The 18469-nt window shown below is 33.5% G+C and overlaps 1 protein-coding gene across 1 annotated transcript; it reads right to left on the reverse strand.

Moving 5' to 3' along the window:
• Nucleotides 1-1127: 1127 nt before the first annotated feature.
• cdc42se1 (CDC42 small effector 1) lies at nucleotides 1128-17561 on the reverse strand. The gene is made up of 5 exons (XM_051131330.1): nucleotides 17426-17561; nucleotides 15189-15528; nucleotides 10786-10890; nucleotides 4332-4411; nucleotides 1128-4252 (listed from the first exon to the last, which is right to left on the reverse strand). The coding sequence occupies exons 2-4, from the start codon at nucleotides 15249-15251 to the stop codon at nucleotides 4343-4345; spliced, it is 237 nt and encodes a 78-aa protein (XP_050987287.1). The 5' UTR covers nucleotides 15252-15528; nucleotides 17426-17561; the 3' UTR covers nucleotides 1128-4252; nucleotides 4332-4342.
• Between the last annotated feature and the right edge of the window lie 908 nt (nucleotides 17562-18469).

Here is an 18469-nt window from a genome sequence, read left to right on the forward strand (position 1 = left end):
ACACGATCAGTCCCAGACGGCCTGTTTCGCTGTTTTTCAAGCCATTGTGAGAAAAAGGAAATTAAAATGCACTGTGCTCTGTACCGGTCTGAGACCTAAATAATCTTTGTGCCAAAGGTCCATTGTTTGTTTTTGTAGGTGTCTTGCACAATCTTTCACGCAGTGTTCCATGAGCTGCTTTACTAATGACTGTTACAGTAGATGTTAAAACATGCTTTAGGGATCAGCTTTGATTTCTTTGCCCACAATTTAAGACTTACGTTTGTACAAACACGCATGCCGGGAACAGCCCTCAATGAAGCCTTGCATGCATTTACGGTAATAAGAAAACCCTGATTAAATGCATATTTATTGTATTAATTAAGAGCATCTAATTATCTGTAAAAGCACCTTTTTGGACATACATGAAGCTTGTTTTCATCCCGTAAATGCAAGTCTTCTTGCAATTATAAATTTGCATTTCTATTAAAAGACTAGTTCCCTTCCAGAATGAAAAATTCCTGATAATTTACTCACCCCCATGTGGGTTGAAGGTTTAAACTGCAGTTTCAATGTCTTATCTAAAAAAAATGATCGATCATTTACTGTAATTTATAAAATGCTTCCTGTTTCCTAAATGTTGTTTAATGTACATAAGCTAATCCATCTTTCTCAATTAGCATTTTTAAAATACACTTCAGATAATTTTACTACGCATGTCTCAAAAAAAGAAGCAACACAGATTGCTCTTTATACAACTGTATTGTTACAAACACAACAAAAGATTCATCAACATAACATCATGCCATATGAACAGAACACTATTACTGCTCCCATTTCAACAACACCAATCAGTTGGACTAATAGACTAAAACATGTTTCTAAATAAAATAAAAGAATAATAAAAGGAAAAGTATCAACGACAAAAAGAGCCTAATGAGTGCTTTTCACAAACATCATGGCTTTAAAAAGTGAAACAGATATTTAAAAAATTGGCAAACAGTCACAAACAAATCTAAGAAGTGAGAAAATCTGCAAGCAACATGTATAATTAAGTTAAGGGAGCTGTTGGGGTCTTTGGCTGAAATGCAAACATCTGGATGTTCCTCTACATGGTCATCTAAGAATAAAATGCACTTCCACTAAAAATACATTAAAACACTGGATTTCTAAAGCATCATGCACATTCTGCAAGCTTTCGCGTGCTATGACATTTCCTAACAAATTACAGCAAACACAAAGTAAATTACAGTTCGGGTTCTTGCAAAAGCAATGCGTTCGAAATAAAACATCACAATTACAAGCAAAAACATGGTGTTTAACATTTCAGCCCAACATTGTGCTACACTGAGCTGCATTCGAAAACAAAGTACAGAGAATACAAAGTGTGTGTGTGTGTGTGTGTGTGTGTGTGTGTGTGTGTGTGTAAATCAGTGATATAATCATGGTGCCGTGTGAGGACTGGAAACAGAGAGCGTGTGTTTGAGCTTGTGCGGGGTGGAGCTTGATGTGTGAAAGTGAGACTAAATGTGAGGTTTAAATGACAAAGGGCAGTGGCTCACTACTGGCAGAAAGCCGCCGTTCAAAGTCTCCGCTCAGATAAACAGATAATAGTCTTTTTATAATACTCAGGGATTAAAGGAATAACTCACCTAAAAGTGATAATTATTTACTCGCCCTCATGTCGTTTTTTTTTTTTTTTTAACAGACTTTTACAACAATTTAGTGCATGTTAAATGCTCTCCAAAAAATTTAAAGGAAAAGGAAAAAAAAAAAAAAAATCAGAAACCCCCCCCCCAAATATATGGAAGCCCATTTCCACCAATGAATTTAAATAAAACAAAACAAAAAAAAGGTTATTGGAAATTTCTCTCACAATTCTGACTTTTTTTTCTCAGAATTGTGTGATATAAACTCACAATTGCGAGAAAGTCAGAACTGCAAGATAGAAAGATGCGAAATATCACAATTGCGAGTTCACATCTCGCAATTCTGATTTTCTCACAATTTTGACTTTTTTTCCTCGTAACTGTGAGTATAGATTTCTCAACTGCGAAAGTAAGGACAAAAATGCAAGAAAAACTCGCAATTCTGACTCTCGCAAACGTGAGTTTGTATCTCGCCATTTTGACTTTTCTTGCAATTGACTGTTTTCTTAGAATTGCGTGATATACTCACATTTGCGAGAAATAAAGTCAGAAATGTTAGAAAAACTCGCAATTCTGACTTTCTCACAAACGTGAATTTTCCTCACAACTATGAGTTTATATTTTACAATCCTGACCTTTTTCTTAGAATTGCGTGATATAAACTCACAATTGCGAGAAAGTCAGAATTGCAAGATAGAAAGATGCGAAATATCGCAATTGTGAGTTCATATCTTGCAATTCTGATTTTCTCACAATTTTGACTTTTTTCCTCGTAACTGCGAGTATAGATTTGTCAATTGCGAGAAAGCAAAAAATGCAAGAAAAACTCACAATTCTGACTTTTTTCTCAGAATTGAGTGAAACACAATTGCGAGAAATAGTCAGAAATGCGAGAAAAACTCGCAATTCTGACTCTCGCAAACGGGAGTTTGTATCTCGCCATTTTGACTTTTCTTGCAATTACGAGCTTATATCTCACAATTCTGACTGTTTTCTCAGAACTGCGTGATATACTCACATTTGCGAGAAATAAAGCCAGAAATGCAAGAACTCACAATTCTGACTTTCTCACAAACGTGAATTTTCCTCACAACTACGAGTTTATATTTCACAATCCTTTTTCTCAGAATTGCATGATATAAACTCATTTGTGAGCAATAAAGTTAAATGTGGAAAAAAAAAAAAAAAAAAAAAAAAAAAAATCTCAGAACTGTAATACAAACTCTCAGAAATGAAGTCAATTCTGACTTCGTCTGACTTTTTGAAACGCGAGTTTATTTCACAATTCTGACTTTTTTCTCAGAATTGCGTGATATAAACTCACATTTGTGAAAAAGTCAGAAATGTGAGAAAAACTCACAAGTCAAACTTTTTTCTCGCAAATGTGAATTTGTATCTCACAACTTTGACTGTTTTCCTCACAACTACGAGTTTATATTTCACAATCCTGAAACTCATTTGTGAGCAATAAAGTCAGAAATGCGAGAAAAAAATTCTCAGAACTGTAATACAATCTCTCAGAAATGAAGTCAGAAGATAGATAAAAGCAAGATAAAAACTCGCAATTCTGACTTTTATTCTCACAAATGCGTGGTATAAACTCGTATTTGTGAGAAATAAACTGCAAGAAAAACTCGCAATTCAGACTTTTCTCTTAAGAATTATGACATAAACTCACAATTGTGAGAGCCCAATTTTGAGAGGGAAAATCAGAATTGCGAGTTTATATCTCGCAATCTGACTTTATAACTCACAACTGCGAGTTTTTAATCACACAATTCTGAGAAAAAAGTCAGAACTGCAAGACGTAAACTTGCAATAGCGAGAAGAGAAGTTGCAAAAATAAAAGACGCAATTACCTTTTTTATTTTTTTTTATTTAGTGGCGGAAACGGGCTTCCATAGATATGGGTTTGAAATGACTTGAAGGTGAATGATTTTTTATTTTATGTATTTTTCGAAACTATTCCTTTAGAGTTACAAAGGCCATTACGCACTATTTGTTAAAGCAATAGCAGACATGCGGAAATTAAAAAAAAAAGCTATATTTTCATACTATATCCATCTACTATACACATACCGGAGGGCTTTGTATAATACACTAATTTGTGCAACTGTTAATCCCGAGCAGTTGGAGACACTATAATGGTATTGGTGCACATATATTTCCATTACAAAACAAAAGCAAACACACACTTGCGCACATCCTTATCAATGACAGACTATGACAAACATGCCAGTTATAACTTTGGGAAGGCAGTCAAATAGTCCCCTGGGTTAAAGCGATAAGAGCCTTTCCTCTTCCACAGCAAGCACAGCCAGTGTCTCAAATGGACATGTCACACATTCACACTCTTTGTCAGGCGTTCTCATACAATCGGTCCAAATTCAATAACAGTCTTAGAGTAGAGAGGGGGACAAACGTGTCCTCTGAGACATTCCAGAGGATCCAAAACATAAAAAACCTGCAGAGGTGGCGTCCATGTTGGTAGCTGCAGCAAGGAGGTTGTCATTTTTTTGTGATCAGGATCCGCTCTTTATTTCCTCCTCATTGGTGCAGTGCTGCTAGCTGGACTGGTTCTGCTGAGAACACTTTACGGAGATTGGGGTAAAAACAAAAAATGCCTGGGGGAACAGATGAGGGTCTGTGGTTAGAAAGTGTGTAAATGTGAGAGGATAGAAGGGTGTGTGTGGTTATACTCACAGGTAGAAAGGCTATAACAAGCTGTTTCGTCCATTAGCGTGAGGCACTTTGGATCTCATTTGTTCCTGCATTGGGCCAGACTGCAAAAGGAAGTGACACAATCAGGTTATCGGCATGGAAAACATACGTAATTATTAACAATAAGTCCACTTCAACAAACACAACTACACTTTCAGTAATAAAAAACACTGACACTAAATAAAATTACTACTACTACTATCATCATCATAATCACTGTTTTAACTCATTACTTTTAAAATAATAATAATAATAATAATAATAATAATAATAATAATAATAATAATAATAATAATAATAATATACAAAACAAGCAAATTAAATATAATTGTAATACAACATACAATAAATACTAAATAAATATTACTACTACTATCATCATCATCATCTTTTTAACTAATTACTTATCCTAATAATAATACTTTATTACTATATTATTATTATTGTTATTATTATTAAAGTGATGAGTTAAAAGAGTAATAAGATAGTAATAATAGTAATTTTATTTAATATGCATTATTTTTTATTAAACAGTAGTAGTAATATTTATTTATTATTTAGAACTATATTTTGCCTATTATTTAACAAAGAATTTACTTATTAAAGAACTGAAAACAATTATAGTAATATAATAGTAGCAGTAGTAGTAGTAGTAGTAATAGTAATTTTATTTAGTATTAGTCTGTTTTATTTAGCAGTATATTTATTTAGTATTTATTGTATATAGTACTAAAATTATATTTAAATTGCTTATTATTATTATTATTATTATTATTATTAATATAACTATTATTTTATTATTACTATTGTAAAAGTAGTTAAATTACAGTAATATAATGATGATTATGATGCTGATGATATTAGTAGTAGTTGGGATGCGTGGTATACCGGTACCGGAAAAATACCGGTATATATTTTATTTCAAATGGTTTCGATACTATTATTTGATCAATTTGGTATTTTATACACTGCTGTTCTGAAGTTCACCTGTAGTGCTTCCCAAATTGCTGCGAAACTGGTCAACGTAACAACAGAATAATGTGATGGATTAATCACACAGATAAAATTCCATCAATGATAAAGACAACAGTAGAAATGAAATATGGTGTTATTTTGCACACAAAGCAGATGATAAAGGTGAACGAGCTGACCTTACTGCACCTGTATGCAAGCTTTGCTATAAATCATGTTGCCACAAGAGGCAACACATCAAATCTTGCCAAGCACTTGCTCATCCTGATCTTTAACGTGAATTTATAGATCGACAGGTGAGTGCATTATTCGTCATTCATAAATTCTGTTTTAATTAATTTTTATTCACAACTGATCAACGCATATACCTAAGATGTGATACAGAGTAAACAGGAAAGCTCAAATGTGCGTGACAACCTAGAACCAATTTAGCATTGGTCACATACTATTTGCACTTGTATTTCAAACAATCAAATATTAACTAAATTTAAATGAACCAAGAGTTTTGCTATATTAATTTTAGTATCAATAATATGAAGGGAATGTTTCTGCTGCGCCTCAGACCGCTAATATGAAGCAGCCGAGAGAGCGCGAGAGAGATTTATATTTAATGCTTTTTCTTCAGCTATCTGAATCCGAAATCTGAAAACAATTAGAGAGATAACAATGTGATTTTGAATGTTTTGTTAGAACAGCACTTTACAGTAAAGCAAACTTTGTTAAAATTCATTAGGTAAGATGACCTAACAGAATTACGGCACTTACTAATCTAAATCAATAATTAATTATTATTGATAAATGAACTAATACATGTTTAGTATGTTAACATTACTTACTAAATTGTTTTCAATTCACTTATCTTTAGAGGCGGGTTATTTGCTACCTGTGGTATCGTTTTAGTATCGATATCGAAGTATCACATACTGGAATCATACAGAAGCCAAAATTATGGTATCGAGCCATCCTGAAGTAGTAGTAGCAATTTTATTTAGTTTCAGTTTTTTTATTTAGTAGTAGTAATATTTTAGTATTTATTGTATATAGTACTAAAATTATATTTTATTTGCTTAATAATAATAATAATAACAATAATAACAATAACAATAACAATAACAATAATAATAATAATAATAATAATAATAATAAACAACAGCAATAACTGAAAAATAATAACAAAAATTTAAAAAGTATAACAATAATAAATTGTATAAGAAGACAAACCTCTTGGGCACTTTGAGGTACTATCTGAGGATTTTTAGTTTACGTATAACAATAACAATAACATAAAAATAAAAAATAAGTTTTATAACAAAAACACTACTCTTTCTGTCTTTATTTATTATTGTTATTTGACTATGTACCTTTTATCTTTTATTCATGATTTTACCTCAAAGTGCTCATTAGACTTCTGACATATTGCTGTTAACTATTAATTAGAAAGAATATTATATTGATTATTATTTAGCAAGAAAGTGTCATCTGCAAATTCAGTTTTTTTTAAATGCCATATAGAGTTCATTAGATAGACCAACTGGGTTTCGGCATGATGTATAAACTGTAAAAGAGCTTCACACTTCAAGAGGTGGAGCTGAAATTAAAAAACCCAACATCCTTCATGCAACAACAAGCCTGTTTCACAAACACACAGAGAGCTCTTCACAGGGTTACACCCATTGTTACATCATGTGTCTCACAAACACTGCATCTCACAGCAGAACGAGGAGGAAGTCCATTACACTGGGTCATTCTATACACAATTTCCCAGCACAACACAAAAGAACAGAAGCACAAGGGAAAAGCCAGCAGGTCAGTCACCTGCGTTCATCACATGGACTATGAAAGGCTCATATCAACCAATACCGCTTATCGCTGGAAGTTTCAGCTATCAGCACACCATTGTTAACAGGTCCAGCTTTTGCTTTGATAAAACTACTAAAGCTGCCATTGAACAAAAAGCAAATTTCCTAAGAGGTGTTGACTCCACTGAGAGACGGACATTTTGCAAACCACACATGAAGCTATAGATTGCCAATTAAATATAAATCAATCAGTGACCATTGCAAAGACCATGACAAACATTTCCTCATTTAAAGAGCTCTATTCTGTCTCTAACAGGCCGCCGGCCAACATTCCTCTGAGCAAGTTGCAGTCTGCTTGATTCTGCCCAGGTATTCAGTCCCTCCGTAAGCAGCAGGATTAGGTAACACCTCACCTTCTTATTTGACAACACAACAGCCCAATGAACACGAGCTAAGTCCCACTTCAGATCACATCTTACACATGCAGCATGTCTATCTTATTCAAACATGCATTTAATATGTGGATTAAATTGATCTGACACTTTAGAATGCACTTACATAATAATAATAAATGTTATTGGTAGTAGAAGCATTATTATTAAATTAAAATGTTTGTTAATGTTTTAAAAACTAAAAAAAAAAAAAAACCACATTAAAGGGACAGTTCACCCAAAAAATTAAAATAAAAATGTACTCACCCCCTTGTCATCCAAGATGTTCATGTCTTTCTTTCCTCAGTCATAAAGAAATTATGTTTTTTGAGGAAAACATTTCTGCATTTTTTCTCCATATAATGGACTGATATGGTGCCCCAAATTTGGACTTCAAAATGCAGTTTAAATGCGGCTTTAAACAATCCCAAATACGGTTGTAAATGATCCCAGCCAAGGAAGAAGGGTCTTAAACGATCGGCCATTTTCATTAAAAAAACAAAAAATAAATACAATTTAATCTCAAACGCTCATCTTGCCTTTCTCTCCCTGAAATCTGTGTATTCTGACTCAAGACAGTTAGGGTATGTCGAAAAATGTTTCTCCTTCAACTTCAAAAATAATTTCAGAATCATCCTACATCACTGCAGAAGTACTGACACAGTCTTTGCAAAGTGAACATGCAAAGAAGGACAAACACCCTTAACAAAAAAGGTAAAACAGTGATATAGGACGATTTTGAAGTTGAGGGAGAACATGAGATGGGAGTTTTTCAACATACCCTAACTGTCATGAACCGGAACAAAAACAATCCAGGCAGAGTAAGACAAGATGAGCATTTGGCATTAAAAAGTATATAAATTGTATTATTTTTATTAAAATAACCGATCGTTACGCTAGATAAGACCCTTCTTTCTCAACTAGGATCATTTACAACTGCATTTGGGATCGTCAGAAGCCACATTTAAACTGCATTTTGGAAGTTCAAAATCAGGGCACCATATCAGACCATTATATGGAGAGAAATGCTGAAATGTTTTCCTCAAAAAACAATTTCTTCACAACTGAAGAAAGAAAGACATGAACATCTTGGATGACAAGGGGGTGAGTACATTATATGTGAATCTTTGTTTTGGAAGTGGACTTCTCCTTTAACAATCCCATGATTTACTTACCCTCAAGCCATCCTAGGTGTGTATGACTTTCTTCTTTCAGACGAATACAAACAGCGTTATATAAAAAAAAATTCCCTGCCTCTATAAAGCTTTTTAATGGCAGTGAATGGGTGTTGAGATTTTTAAGTCCAATAAAGTGCATCCATCCATCATAAAAAGAACTCCACTCAGCTCCGGCAGATTAATAAAGGCCTTCTAAAGCAAATTAATGCATTTATATAAGAAAAATATCCCTATTTAAAACTTGATCAACTGTAATCTCCAGCTTCTGCTAACTGTCGTACACGCGTTAACGAGAGAGTGGCGCTCCAGTGGATGATGGAGGATGTAGACGAATGCAGTGATGAACACAGAAGCGCAGTGGATAGAGCAAAACAAAACTCAGGTCATGAATTAGAAGTAAAAAACAAAGATTTGTAAAGAAAATTATCAGAGGATTTCACTATAAGCCCAAAGGAGACTGGTTTTCCTTTGCTGTAAACTTTGCATATTCTCACTAGGGTTGGATACCATTCACATCTTAACCGGTACGGTACCTGTATTGGTACCTAAAATTCGGAACCCAATGGTACCTCTTTTTCGAAACATAAAAAAGCTTGGAGGCATGGCATACACATTGATGTAAAGTAAAATAAACAAAATACACATAGCTGAAATAAAGTAAAAAGCAGAAAACATTGTGGAACCTAATTAGACACAATTACAAAAACGTAGAAAAACGGCAAAAGACAACAGTATTTTCAAAATCCAAAACTGTTCAAACAGGTGCTTTTGTATTTTGATTCTTCTGCCATTCTTCAGCTTGACTCACTCTCCTTACTTGATAAATAAAATGGGACTGCTGCATCACATCACATAAACAAACATCACAGAACCGTTTTTATGAACTCAATCTTGTCTGCGTTTTCCTCGAAAACCATATGGCCCTAGAAATGTAACCACACCTCAGAACATTTTGTCTGGTGTGTCTGACCAAGTTGCAGAGGTGACATCATGCCACAGGGTGCCAACCCTAATTCTCACCGGATCTTACACTATGCCTACGTCCTGCATCATCTGCAGGAACGGCACTCTCTCGTGAACGCGAGTTAGCGAAAAGCTAGAGATTACAATTTATAAAGTTTTAAATATGGATTTTTTTCTTACACAAATGCATCGATTTGCTCCAGCCTTTTTTAACCTGCTGGAGCCATGTGGAATATTTTTATGATAGATGGATGCACTTTATTGGACTTCAAAATGTCAACAGCCATTCACTGCCATTATAAATCTTGGAAGAGCCACAACATTTTTTTAATATAACTCCGATTGTATTCATCTGAAAGAAAAAAAAAAATCATATAGATCTAGGATGGCTTGAGTGTGAGTAAATCATACAGTAATTTTCATTTTTGGGCGAACTTAACTTTTAATAAAACTATAAATTATAACCAATTATTATAATATAATAATAAATGTACAGTCTTAATGTATAGTGACATTTTTGATGTCTTACATAATAATAATGAAGATACACACACACTTAATTGGAAATTATATATATATATATATATATATATATATATAAATATATAAATATATAAATATATAAATATATAAATATATAAATATAAATATAAATATATAAAACTTCTACCACAAATAGCAATATAATTATTTTAATTTCATTTAAAAAAATATTAATTATCATAAAGACAAACTGAAAAGTGTTTGCACAAGCTGACTTCTTAAATCAGTGAACCTTCAACTTTCACATCATTAAATGTTCAGATAACTGGCAGGTGCAGTGGTTTCGAGGTCAAAAACAAAAATGAAAGGCAGAAAGAAAAACAACAGGGATTTCCAAAAGGTTTGGTAGTAGATGCCTGTATATTTGTAAAAAAAATCCCAGCAACACTCTTTGGATTTTTAATGTGTGCCTGTGGCAGTCCGGTATTATCCAGAGGTTTAGTAAAGAACGCACGCACTGGCATTTGTTCTGTCAATGTACATTAATTATAGCCATGCCATAAACATTCAAATGAGTCCCACTGTATTAACATCATAAAACATGTCTTACCGGCTGCATGCCATCTGCCATTTCACCAGAGCCTATGTGTGTCAGATGAATGAAGTTTGTGGGCTCTCCGATCATGCTACGGTCAATTCTCCTCCGTTTCTTCTTCTGTGAACACAGACGCTTAAATTAACAGAGGTCCAGCATAAACAAAGCACTTGATTAAGACTGGTGAAACAGCATGATGTAAACCCCAGGTGTTGAAAATTTAAGTGTAATGAGTGAGCTTAAAGAAGCCTGTCATGTCACCACACAATGACCTCAGCAATGTCTGGGTGATATTACACTAATGTTTCCCCATGGAATCTATTCCTGGATATATGCTGAAGATGAGCAGGAGTTCAATGAGTTCCTAAAAATCCCCATCTGTTATACAGTTTACAGTTTCTTTTCTTTGTTTCCCATAACTATGCGGTAGAGTTAGTCAGAGATTATATAAGTAAATCTAAAAAAAAACTTCTAATCAACAACCAGAATAATTATTTGATGAGATCATGTGCCATAGCAGGGGTGTTGGCATACATGCTATTACTTGTCTTTCCAGAGTGAACAATGTGTATTTTACACAACATACAGTACTGGATTTATGTTGTCAATCATCAAATACTTCTTTTAGACTTAAATCTAAAGATCTGAAATCTCACACCATCACTATAGTTTTTGAAACAGACCAGAGTTTGTTTGATGTCAGTGTTAAAGTTATTATTAAAAATTATAATAATACTAATAATGCTTTTTAAAGTCAAGATTATTATTACATAAACAGTTATTTCTTTCTAAATAACAGCAATGAGCTTTTAATTAAACAATCATCCATTCGACAAACCTAATGACAACTATGAGGTACAATTTTACATAAAACAGGACTATAAATATTTGTTTTTAATTATGTTGATGTTAAAAATAATTTACATTTTTTTACATTTATATTATCATACAAACAATTAGTAAGAGAAATCTCAAGTTAATAATTAATAAATAAATAAATAAATAAATAAATAAATGTATAAGGATAGATAATGAAAATGGCAGCAATAATAATAAAAAAAATAATTTTATAAAACGACAAACCTCTTGGGCACTGAGGTAAAATTTGGGGATTTTTAGTTTACATATAATAATAATAATAATAATAATAATAATAAAAATGACAGCAACAATTTAAAAATAATAACAAAAATAAACATTTTATAACAATAATACATTTTACAATAAGACAAATCTCTTGGGCACAATTTGTGGATTTTTAGTTTAATAAATAATAATAATAATAATAATAATAATAATAATAATAATAAAGAAAACAACAGCAATAATTTAAAAATAAAAATAAACATTTTATAACAATTTTTAAGACATCTTGAGCAACTTACTGTAAAATCTGAGTATGTTTAGTTTTAATATAATAATAATAATAATAATAATAATAATAGTAATAACATTAATAATAATAATAATAATAATAATAATAATAATGAAAACACCAATAATTTAAAAACAACAAAAACAAACATTTTATAACTAATACATTTTATAATAAGACGAATCCCTTGGGCACTCTGAGGTACTAGCTAAGGATTTTTATTTTACATATAATATTATTATTATTATTATTATTATTGTTGTTGTTGTTGTTGTTGTTATGAACATTATCATTATAAAAATTTTATATTATAATATTAGTATTTTAGAAATAACAATAAGTCTAAACAATTATTATTTATTTAAATAATGAGAAAGAATGAAAGAAAGAAAAAAAGAAAACGAAAGTTGTTTTGTCCGGACCAAGCAATTCAGTTTGAAAACAGTTACAAGCTAAATTTAGTTTTTAAAATGCAGCATCACTTATGTAATTCCAGACATCCTTGAAGGTGTTTACTTTCATAATCTTTATATAGTCAACGGTCCATATCATAGCAAACCCTCGGCACATGCTTTAGTCCTTATCACCTTCTCTGATGTGAGGAGACACTTCAAACACCACAGTTTTATCTAAAGCAGATGAAGAAATCTGCTCTTGCACAGAGAAGTAGCATTGGTTTGTTACAGATGCCCACTGCTGTCTGACCTCACCCCCCACCCAACAATAGAACAAACAAGAACCTAAAAATAAAAAGAGGAAGGAGGGAGGAAAAGAATGAGCACTCCCAGCTCGGAGGAGCCAGCTTCCCTTCAGAACCCCCTGTCATTGTTACAGGAGACCATGGTAAACCTGGGTCACTCATCATTGGCTCAGAACCTCAATCCAGATAAAAACAAACCGACTAACAAAGACTGTAGCCAAGTAATCTGTCAAATATGCAAAGCTGTTCTAGAAACATAAACATGATTCTTTTACTTACAGGAATATTAAAAGGATCCACCCCAAAACACATTTTGCTATCACTGACTTTCTAACTATCTTTTGCTCATGCAAAACAAAAGGAGCGGTTTGGTAGAATGTCTGAAAGTCAAAACTCTTTTTCAATGAAATGAAAGTAGACCGCCACAGACTGTCATGCGCCAAAAACGACCATAAAAGCGCCATAAAGAGATCCATATGACTCATGCTCTATATTCAAAGTCTTTAAAGCCAATTGTTTTGTGTGAGGAACAGACTGATATTTAAGTCATTATTCACCAAAACTGCTTTTCAAGCTTGCCACATCATGATCAAAACGTGCAAGAAGCAGAGGTCAAACCTGGTACAACACATTTTACGGTGCCACGTGTGATTATGCACAACCATGAATGAGTTTTAAGAGCTTAAAAAAAAAAACATTTTTAGAAAATACCAACTTATATCAAACAATCATGTAGCTTTAGAAGATTTACAGTATGTGTAATACAGCAAAGGAATATATAGTATGTGAGTCATACGCACTATTTTTATAGTGCTGACAGATGGTGGTTACTGTATTTTCATTGTATGAAGAGTCAACGTGTTTAACTTCTCCTATTGTGTTCCACTTAAGCAAGTCAGTATACAGTTTGGAAATACCATGAGTGGGAGTAAATGATGACAAAATCTCATTTTTGGTTCAACTTACTGTTCAAAACTGTTCAAAAGTTTGTGGTCAGTAATTTTTTAGTCCATGCAACTTTAATATATTTAGAAACCATATATTTGGAAACCATTTTTTCTATATTTTTAATGAACCCGAACTTGAAAGAACAGCACTTATTTGGATAAGAAATCATTTGCAACACTACAAATGTCCATAATGTTACATTTGATCAATTTAATGCATCCTTGCTGCATGAAAGTACTATATATGAGCAATATCTCACTCGTAGCAGTGTGATATGACTGTATATCAGCACGGCTGTGATTCAGCTTTAATAACATGAGACCAAAAACTGCCCATTAGATTTATCCAAAACTAATTATATCTCATGTTTAACCACTACAGAGACGTCAGCAGGGTTGCCAGTTTTTCCACACCAAAACCTGCCCAATTGCTACTCAAAAGTAGCGCGTTTTGATGGGGGTCCCCTTCTAAAAATTGCGTTCCGGAGGCAAAATACACATTTTTTTGGCAGGGTTCCCCTGGTAAAATTAGGATTACGTTATTGGGGTCGCTACAACCCGCCGCAACAGTGTTAAAGTAGCCCAATTCCGTGGAAAACCACAGACCTGGAAACACTGGACATCAGAAGCAGCTGCAAATTCCAAAAGAACTGGCCAAGGTAAGGGTTCATGAGCACTGAACGGCCGCTGACATCTCTGAAAATGTCAAAGCTAATTTTCAAATAAACGCTATCTTTATTAACAAACCACCATAACACTCGCTGTGAGGCGAAAGGACGAGAGAAACAAACAGTGAAACGGTTGGAGTTCTGTTATCACTAGAATATCGCACCGCTGGAAAAGGCTCTCAGCCAATCAGATTCGAGGACAACAAAAAACTGTTGGATAGATAGACAGATAGATAGATTACTGACACCAAACTTTTGAACTGTGGTGTTTATTCTTGACAGAAATCAAATATGCATGTGTGGGCACATTTATCAGACTCACATGCAAAGTGGTTTGGATCCATACCTCTAAACGTTCACCCGTTCAGTGACAGAGCATTCTTTGTCCATCTGTGTTTCACGTCTGGCTTCACTCTCAAAAACACATTTGCACTCCTGACAAACTCCTGAGACTATCTGGGTCACATTCACATCAGCTGAAAGGTTTCTTTTCTGCCCTAGACCAGCGTGAGTCATTCTTCGCGTGATTAGCAAACACAGAACGCGCATGAGCCACGGGGAATGCCTAATTGATAAAATTAGTCCAGATGTTGTTCTCAAAAGAAGCCTGATATCACACTACCTGTGATTCATGTAGATTCTTGAAAACTAGGTTTTACTGTATTAAACCGGCTTATGATAGTGGCCTGGGAAACAAAACTATAAATCTCTCCAAATGAGACACTTACCGGAGGAGGTTTGGCTACCACGCAGCAGCCGATCTTATGCCAGAACGCACTCATCTCCGGCATGCACCGGTTGGATTCCCCCCTCTCTCTCGCCACCCTGCAGGCCGTTTAGAGACAAGACAGAGAGAGAATCGAATCCTCAACACTCAGCGATATAAGCCGTGGCTCGTCCAAAAAACTCTGTCCTGATCACTGACAGAATCCTTGTTGATGTCTTTGCTGTAAGTATATATACACACACACAAGACCCCTTATTCCCTCAGTTATTCTGGGCCCCTGATTTCCAGTTGATTCTGTAGGACTGTGGGGCTTATATGAGGCAGAGCTGTTACAGACGAATCTGTTTAATGAAAGAGAGAGAAAAAAAAAAAAAAGAGATGAATTTCAATGAAGCAGACCTGAATCCATCATACAAACACACCATATATTGTACATTTAACACACCACATACAAATCAGCAAATGACACTGATTATGAATGATGCAAATCTTAAATTACAGAAACAGAGTATCATTTTGTAATCTTGTAATTACTTTCCTTGGCAATGAGATATATAATATAGAACTGAACAATTACCATAAACATTTACATGATAGTACTCCAATTAACTTCAAACAGCTTGTCAAAGAAAAAGCACTATAGCATTACCATCATGCTGTGATAAACACTACCAGTCAAAAGTTTTTGAACAGTTTTTAATGTTTTTAAAGAAGTCTATTCTGATCACCAAGCCTGCATTTATTTGATGCAAAATACAGCAAAAGCCCTAATATTGTGAAATATTTCTACCATTTAAAATAAATGCTTTCTATTTGAATATAATTTTAAAATATAATTTATTCCTGTGATCAAAGACAAAATTTCAGCATCATTACTGCAGTCTTCAGTGTCACATGATCCCTCAGAAATAATTTTAATAGGCTGATTTAGTATGAAAGAAACATTTTTATTATTATTATTACTATCATCAATATTTAAAACAGTTGAGTACATTTTTGTAGGATTCTTTGATGTATAGACAGATCCGAAGATTAGCGTTTATCTGAAATAAAAAGTTTTTGTAACATTACACACGCTATCATTCAAAAGCTTGGAGTCAGTATAATTATTTGGGGGAAAGAAATCATAAAAATTAACACTTTTATTTAACAAGGATGCTTTAAACTGATCAAAAGTGATGATAAATATATTTAGAATGTTTCTATTTCAGATAAACACTCTTTTGAACTTTCTATTCATCAGTGAAACCTAAAAAAAAAAATTTACTCAGCTGTTTTTTAACATAAAAATAATATTGTTTTTAAGCAACAGATCAGAATATCTGAACGCTTTCTGAATGATCATCCGATCTAGTAATAAGGCTAAAAAATAAGCGTTGAAATCACATTAATAAATTACATTTTAAAATACATTAAAATAGAAAACAGTTAATTTAAATAGTAAAAATATTTCAGAATTGTACTGTTTTTGCTGTACTTTGGATCAAATATACACAGGCTTGGTCAAAAAACAAAACAAAAAAAACATTAAAAATCTTACTGTTCTAAAACTTTTGACTGGTAGTGTACATCATATTTTGTTTTTAATAAATAAAATACAATTTTACATTTTATATCTAATTTTTGATGAACTCCCTAACTAGACAGCAATGGCTCTTTATGCTGTCTAGGAAGGCACTTCGCTAGTTTAAGACATCTGGGTACTCTTTCTAGTGCTAACCGTTACAACTAAAGGAAATTCCCGGAAAATCAGCGTAATAAGCAACAAAGCCGTTACTCTGACAGCTACTAAAACACAACTAAAATTAATTCAGTAAACGAGTAAACACGGTTTACATACGTTATAAAAAACAAACCATTCAGCCGCAAGCAGAAAAAAACTAACAGCCCAGAGGAAGTTTTAAGAAGACAATAAAACGTGTAAAAGTTTCAAAAAACATTTCTCTCCTCAACTAGTTCTAACTCGCGGCAGCTCGATGATTAAGTTGTCAGAAAGTTATCCGACTGAAGTTAACTAGAGTATCAGCGTCTGTCGCTTATCTTTCTCGTTTTTATTACTCCAGCACACAGGCGCTGTTCCTCTTCAAACTCAACTGGAACTGGAAGTTTGGCACAACAATCCGGCTCGATCGATCCCGGGCCGTGTTAGCGGCTCAAATGAATTAAGAAAGTTCAGTCGAGGCTTGGAAAAGTTATTTTATCGTCTAGCATAAATCAAAATAAGAAGGAAAACGTTACCTTAGATGTAAGCGAGAGCCCCAGTGAGCGGCTGAAGTGAAGCAACTCTTGTGTAAAGAGCTAAGGGTGGAAATGACTCTGTGTTTCCCAGACCGCTGAGGTGTGGTTGAAGTTTCCCCCATTAATATGAGGAAACACTTCAAACCAGAGACCATCAGCGCCACCAACGGGCTACTGATATATACAAAATATATGTACGGCCTTAACCCTTTAATACCTAGGACATTTTCGGGGCACCTGACATGTCTGCACTTTTCTTTGTTTTTTCAGACCTCTTCTAGCAGTCAGCATCAAGTGCTATATATCATTGTAAACAGGAGAACTTGAAGTTTCAGTCTAGCTAATTTAAAGGCACAATTTTCCTTTTGTCTTCTCTAAGAATGAATGAATTTCCAAAATTTTCAGAAAATCGCAAGCAACAATTGGATGTTTTTTACTGTGCACTCAAACCGAAACTCATGAAGTTTGGATTTTTTTCTTTAGAAAGTTGTGTTTGGGTGTTTTACACTTCAGAACAAAATTTCATCTACATATAACATTCCCCAAGCAAGTTATAGCCATTTATTACAATATTGGTTATAGGCGCTTTTCAGTAAAAAAGACGTTTATTTAGTTTATTGACAATATAGATGTGTTCAAAAATGTTTAGGAAGTAAATGGAAACAGTATTATGTAATAAGATCATATTTTTAGCCGTGGGCAGCTGTCTCGGTCTTTGAGGGTTAACATACAATATTAAATCTGTCTTTGTTTCATCTGTAGATATTTGTTGTTGAAAATGGCTCCAACTTTTTGGCTCCAACTTTTTATTTTACTCCATTTAAAGATTTCTCAGTTTTCCAGAGCTCAAGATTTAAAAGCAAATCCGTTGCACTTTTGCATTCAATTGTGTTAATGCACATAATGCAGTCAGTGTGTCACATTTAGGATATTATTATTATTTTTATTATTATTATTTGCGATGATGTTGTATATAAACAATTGCTTATAATGTGCACTACCAGTCAAAAGTTTTTGAACGGTAGTTTTTTTCTTTTTTTAAAT

Source organism: Labeo rohita, chromosome 16 (assembly GCF_022985175.1).
Source record: "Labeo rohita strain BAU-BD-2019 chromosome 16, IGBB_LRoh.1.0, whole genome shotgun sequence".
NCBI lineage: Eukaryota > Metazoa > Chordata > Actinopteri > Cypriniformes > Cyprinidae > Labeo > Labeo rohita.